Here is a 6,334-nt window from a genome sequence, read left to right on the forward strand (position 1 = left end):
CCGCGACTATTCGTCCCCCATCTCCCCGTCAACCCAACCTCACAGAACTCGCCCGCAAAGGTCTGCGAGTGGCGGGACTGGAGCGGGAGGAAGGGACCAAGCGCAGCAGCCAGCGGGCCCGCCCCTCCTTGGGCAGTGGCCCCTCCCCGGGCAGCGCCCTCCCAGAGAGTTCAAGACCAGGATGCGCCTTCGGGAAAGCTAGTGAGGACTGACCCAGGCACAGTTCTCTGTGCCGCTCAGTCCCTCCAGTCTCGACGCAGGGGCTGCGCGACCCCGATGGTGGGGAGGAAGGGGGAAGAAGAGCCCATACTCACAGTCTCTCAGTGCTGCGGGGGATGTTCCTGGGCACACTGCGCAGCGCCAGCCCGTGACAGTCCACTGTGCTCCCGGAGCAGGAGCACTGCGCCGGACACGCTTGCGGCGCCACCTTGTTCAGGATCGCCAGCACTAACCCCAGCGACAGGGACAGCGTCTGCCAGCCCACGCCGCGCATCTTCCCCCGCCGCCTCCTAGCTCGCCGGCGCCAGGGGTTTTCTCTTTAGCTTGCTGCTCTGTTGGAACTGCGCTGTGCCTGAGGCCCAGTGCCTGGCGCGAGTCTAGCAACCCAGAGTGTCCGGATAACGTGCACAAGATAATATAGAAGTAACAGTAATATTCAAGGCAGTAAAGCTAACACAGATACACGCCTCTCAGCTCCCCTCACCCTCCTCCTGCAAGGCAGGCGCTCCTTGGGCAACTTTAGGTCCTGAAGATCAGTTGGCCCGGCCAAGGCTACAGGGAGACCCCAAAGCAGCGGGGAGGAGATCACGCGTCGTCTGCCTCACAAATATCAACTTGGAGGTAAAAGACCTGGAGCTCCCAACCGCGGTGAAGATCGTGAAGATGCAGGGGCCAGTTGCGCGTGGAACAGGGGTGATCCGGTTCCACCGACCCCCTCCGCAAATCCAATTCCAGTAAGGACGGTAGGAGACAGAAGAAGGAGGCTCAGTAGGAATGGTGGCCTCGGTCAAAGTGGGCTCTCCGAAACTAGAAGGCGCAGGAGCCCCGCGGGCCGGGAGCGGAGCGCGCTGAACGACCGGACATGGCGCGCGGGGGCGCACCGGGCTGACGCGCAGCCTAGGGGGCGCGGGACCGCGCTGCGGGGCTCCTGGCGAGGCTCACTCACGCGGCCTGCCCCACCGGCCTGCTGCTCCTCCGCAGCCCGGGCCGGTCCTCGTCGTCTACCGACAGCGGAGGACAATTTGCAAACACACATGCACTTCGCTGAAGGATGTCTGGGCAATTCCGCCTCCCGCCCCGGCGTCCTTGGAGACGCTCCGCACGAGGGCCTTCCACGGGGTCACGCAGAAAAGACAAAAGGGCAATCGAGCCGCCCAGCAGGCAGGAATATCCACTAGTCACGACCCCGGGAGAGGAAATCCAAGAGGCCAAGTTGAGGATGAGAGCTCCTGCTAAGGCTGACTAGGGAATGGCTGACCGGCCGGCCAGAAAGAGTGCAAAGGCCAAGCTGGAGGTGTCCGCTTCCCGGGTCCTCCCGGGGCGTTCCGGACGGTGGAGAGATGGCAGCTGGGTCTGTGGTATCTGCTAATCCGAGGAGACCCCAGGAGGCAGCTGAACGGCAGTCCTATGTGCGTGCGTGTGTCAGCCCCTCTCGTCTCCCGGATACGCCGCAGCTCCGCAGCAGACACCTGATGGCAAAGGTGGAAGAAATAAGAGCAGGCTCCTGGGCCGGGGCAGCCCCTCGGTCTCCCCCCGACAGCCCACAAGTGGGTCCTCCTTCTCAAAGTGCAGGAACTTTTCCCAGGGTTTGAATCCAGTCCCCACAGCCACGGTGGGAGTCGTACCGCCGACGTCGCGACGCCGCCCGACTCTGGGCGCTGCACCTGACTCGGCGGCCGCAGTCCGCAGCAGCTTGTCTCCTTCCAGGCTCTTCCCCCTCTCCAGGTGGCTTTCTGCGCCCCTTTCTTGGGGGAGGGAAGTGAGGAAGAGAGAAAGCGGCGACAGGGAGCGGGGACTCGGTGGCTCTGCTGACTCCCAAGCTCCTGGCAAGTGTCTAAACAATAGGACGGACGCAGCAGCCCTAGTCTCGCTCGGCTGCGGGAAGGTGGGTTGTTGTTGTAACTGGAGTTGTTGGCTCGGGCTGCCTGGCGCTCAGCGCAGTCGAACAAAAACCCAGCCCGCGCCTGTGGAGCCGGGCGCGAGACCCCGGACGCTCCCCTTTCTCCTCAGCGCTCCCGCCTTGCCCGGAAAGCTCGGTAGCTCCCGCCCGCGCCCGGGAGCCACGGCGCTCGCATCACTCGCCGCCGCCGCCTTTTTTTAACCACCGTCTGCGGCAGCCACCACCGCCGCCACCGCCAGCCTCCGCCAGCCTCCGCCGTCCGCGAACTCTCCAAATAAATAACCCCAAGTCAGAAGTTAAGCCGGCGCCGGCTTTATATACCCGGCGGAGCCCCCACCCCCTCGGCTCCGCCCCGCGCGGCCCGGCACCGCCCACTGGCTGAGCGCTGGGAGCCCGCACCTCGCAGCTGAGAGGTGAGGCCCCCGGCTGCCAGCGCCGGGCGGAGGCGGCGGTCGGCGGCGCGTTCCCGCGCACCGCGGCTCGCGCCCTCGCTCCCACGCCCGGGCAAAGTTTGGCGGAGGAAGGAGGTTCCCGGGCCCCCGCCCCCAACTCCAGGGCCCCAGAGGTGACCCAGTCTCGAAGACGGTAGTTCGCAGCGGGGGAAGGACGAGAGGGTGGCTTTGAGCGCGGCTCGTAAATAGCGCTGCCGGTGCCTCTGCTGCAGCTTTTGCCAAGCGATCCTAAGGGGGCTGCTCGGTGTTTGAAGCACAGAGAGAGATTACGATTTTAATTTTTTTTTTTAATTCTACCGAAATAGCTCTGCCTGAGCTCACAGACACACACATGTGTATTTTTGGGTGCTTAAAAGTTCAGAGTTTTTGCAAGTTGGAAAATGGTGTTTTTGAACCTTCTCGCCAGCCTTCCCATCTCCGACCCACCCCCTTCCGTTTAACCCTTTCTTTATAGTCACGCATTTAACACCCTGCTCAGTTGACGTCCTGAATACACAATATGCTCACAAAACTCTAAGGGCTTGAATGTGTCTGCGTGATTTTACTCTCTTAGGAAAGGAGGAAAAAAATAAATCCCTAGCAACGCACGTTGTAGCCAGAAGGCTTCCTTTATTTCAGGGAAGTTCTGGATATTTTTTCCTCACTGTTTTGGAAGAGAATTTCCTTGTTTCTTCTTGTCTTTTTAGTGTGATGTGTGTCCGACAACTGCTACCACTCTCCTGCCTCCCACCCCATGCCCCGCCGCCCCCAGCAAAAACCAAAGTCACTATTGTTTGAAATGGCATCTAAATGAGTCAACAATTTAGCTTGAATTTAAAACGCCTCACCTCGTTCTTCCTGCTTCCATTCCACCTTTCACCGCTTTCACAGGAATTTGTGCAAGTCCCCAGCCTAATACCAGTCTCACAGTGTGATAATTATTTGTGTAATTATCTGTCACCCCCTTGAAGGCAAGAGGACCCATCCAATTCATTTTTCTATTCCCAGCATCTAACAATACGCCCGACACACAGGAGGCGCTCTGAAAATTGACCGATTTCTTTACCACAAGAATATCCTCAATCTGAAATTTCTCCCACATCCCCAATAACTTTTTTCCTACTTACATTTTCCGAAATATCTTTGCAAAATGGCTACCTCTACCTATGTCATTTTGCCTGCCCTGGAAAACTTAAAGCCACTGTGAGGGCATCTCCAAAGACGGGGTACCCATTAGATAAATGAATTGGAACTCTGAGGAGTACTCATTTTAATGCCACAGATTTAATAGTCCTCTGTTCTTTTAAATACTTCAAAAGCATTTAACATTCATTAACTCATTTGTCCTTCTAGATTTTAGCTTAAAGGTCTGTTACATAACTTCCTTAAGAAAGAAAAAGTGGAAGCCAGAGTCACATTTTTCCTGTAAGGAAAATGAGACGAAGAACAAGTACCTATCACTGATGAAGGATTCTTCCATCACTCCCCACCGCACACACCCCTAGGGAATTTTCTTTAGTCTGTACTAGTGAATTATGTGGTTGAAATATGTTTACCCCTACACTAATTAACCTAATTCCACAACTTTGATACCCTGTCAGCAACAAGATATGAGTATTTATGTTCAACTTCATCCACCACATAGAATCATGGTTCTGTATTTTACTTGCAAAAACATATCTTGCATTCCAAATATTCACAAGTCATGCTATTTATAGCATTGCACAATGCAAGTCATAGAGGTGAGTTCAAGTTTGATTCCTTCTCTGGCTCCCTTTCCGTTCTGTGTAAAACCAAGAAAAGAGCCAAAAATAACATTCACAGCCTACAGAAACATATTTTTTAATTTGATACAAATTTGAATGAGAAGGTATGTCCAGTGGATTTCATTAAGAAAGAAAGGAAAACTACAACTAATTCCTGAGAGACATGACGTATTAATTTCTTTGTGTCATCAACTTTTCAGTTAATAAAGGGAAATTTATACATGAGTGACCAGATTTCTCATTCAAAAAAATATAATTATATTATTCCTTCCGTATTATTTCAGGATGTTTTTGGAGGCTTCACATGCTTCAGGACCATTAACTTCTAGGTCTTAGTTCTTTCTAGATTATGTTGTTCCCAAATGAGTTCTGAATTTCTCTTTGACTCTGTTACGCCCATCCTGAAGAAAGTCTTCTGTGGTCCCTTTTGTCACCACGTGAGCTCTCCATAAATCCCGACCTAGATTAAACAGAAGTAGAATCCACTAGAGTCAACATTCAAGTCCCCTATTACCTTGAGAAAATAAATCCAGTTGCTAGAATGATTGAGAAAACAATTTAAACATTTAAACACTCATACAGTAAAAAAACAAAATGAAACAAAAATGAGAAGGCATTCTCTCAATTTGCATTTTCTATGGAGGAAAATTTGGTGAAATTGGGATACATGGGGAAAAGGAATAAGAAAGGAGAATTGATGAAAAGTAGGTAAATATGAGTAAAAACAGAGTTAGATAACAGTAATAGCATTGATTGAATTCATGAAACTTACAGAATAATTCTGTGGATTTTACTTTCATGTTACTATTTACCATTGTTTCAAAATGTTTTCATGTTAACTACATAATTTTTCTTATAATATTTTTATATTGGAAATGTAAATATGGAACCATAACATCATGGAGATGAAGATTTAATTAAAATTTGTTTCATGCCTCCTAGGTTCCAAGCTATTTGATGGAGTTAAAACCACGGTGTAGTTCTAGATGGTGGCTACTTTATTTGTGTTCAGGTGAGGACGTTGGTCTTCAGCCAGGTCTGATTACATGACACAGCTGAAACCAGAACCTGAGTTCTCTGACCTCATACCTCAACTGGTTCTCCTACACCCACCCTATAGAGTCTCTGGAATTCCCAGAGATCAAGGAATCTATAGTTCATCAGGAAGTGTCACCCTCATACAGATGTCCACATCTCTCTGCACACACTGTTTACATCATCTAAAGGGAGCAGGGGAGAACTAGTATTGACAGTAGCTGTGCCCAATTACTGAAACCGGACCAGCTTCTGGAGCTAGCTTAAACTTTGAGATGATTCTCTAGGGCAGTGGTTTTCAGAGTGTGGTCCCTGGACCAGCAGCATCAGAAACACCAGGGATTATAGTTAGAAATGCACATTTTCAGGCCCCACCTCAGCACACTCAGTCAGAAACTCTGGGGCTGGAGTCCATAAACCTGAGTTCTAATAAGCTGCCAGGTGGTTTTGATACTCACTGAAGCTGGAGAATCACAGCTCTCTAGAGTTCCTCTGTGGTTGTATCTAAGTTTGGAGACTCAGGCAGCAATGAATGATAGGTAGCACCTGCTGAATTGATTTCAGCTTCCCATTTCCTGGCATTTGACAAGTGTACATTCCTGATAACCTCTAGGGGGCACCAAAATGTTTTCATGGGCAGCCCCACAGAGGTAACAAGAATTTAGGCTCATTTTCCAAAGAAATGGCCTTGAGAAATGGAAGGAGCTTCCATCTCAGCAAGCTGTTCTAATTGTTATGTCTCAGCCAGGTACCAAATTCATTACACAAGTTTTTTCCAGTTTAGTATTTCATATGTATGGGAATAAAAATGCCTACTTTTCATGATTATCAGGAAGATTAAGATCATATCTGTCAAACTAACAGCACAATACCTCTATGCTAGTATAGAGGTATTGTGCTGTTAGGTATTTATTTATTAAATAAAGGGCAGTATAATTATTTTCATCATTACTACTACTACTCAGAGGTGAACATTTCTAAAA

At 50.4% G+C, this 6,334-nt stretch overlaps 1 protein-coding gene across 6 annotated transcripts in view; it reads right to left on the bottom strand.

Moving 5' to 3' along the window:
• SLIT2 (slit guidance ligand 2) overlaps nt 1–821 on the bottom strand; it is a 382,557-nt gene extending 381,736 nt beyond the window's left edge. For 3 of the 6 annotated variants that reach the window (XM_027103261.1, XM_027103258.1, XM_027103262.1), the window contains exon 1: nt 315–517. In XM_027103261.1, the coding sequence (XP_026959062.1) occupies nt 315–493 (179 nt within the window). In that variant the 5' untranslated portion in view covers nt 494–517. Of the gene's footprint in view, nt 1–314 lie in introns of all 6 variants that reach the window. The other 3 variants (XM_027103256.1, XM_027103257.1, XM_027103259.1) reach the window with 3 other exon arrangements.
• Between the last annotated feature and the right edge of the window lie 5,513 nt (nt 822–6,334).

The sequence above is a fragment of the Aethalodelphis obliquidens genome, unplaced genomic scaffold, assembly GCF_003676395.1.
Source record: "Aethalodelphis obliquidens isolate GAN/ISIS:26980383/991018 unplaced genomic scaffold, ASM367639v1 scaffold6, whole genome shotgun sequence".
Taxonomy (NCBI): domain Eukaryota; kingdom Metazoa; phylum Chordata; class Mammalia; order Artiodactyla; family Delphinidae; genus Aethalodelphis; species Aethalodelphis obliquidens.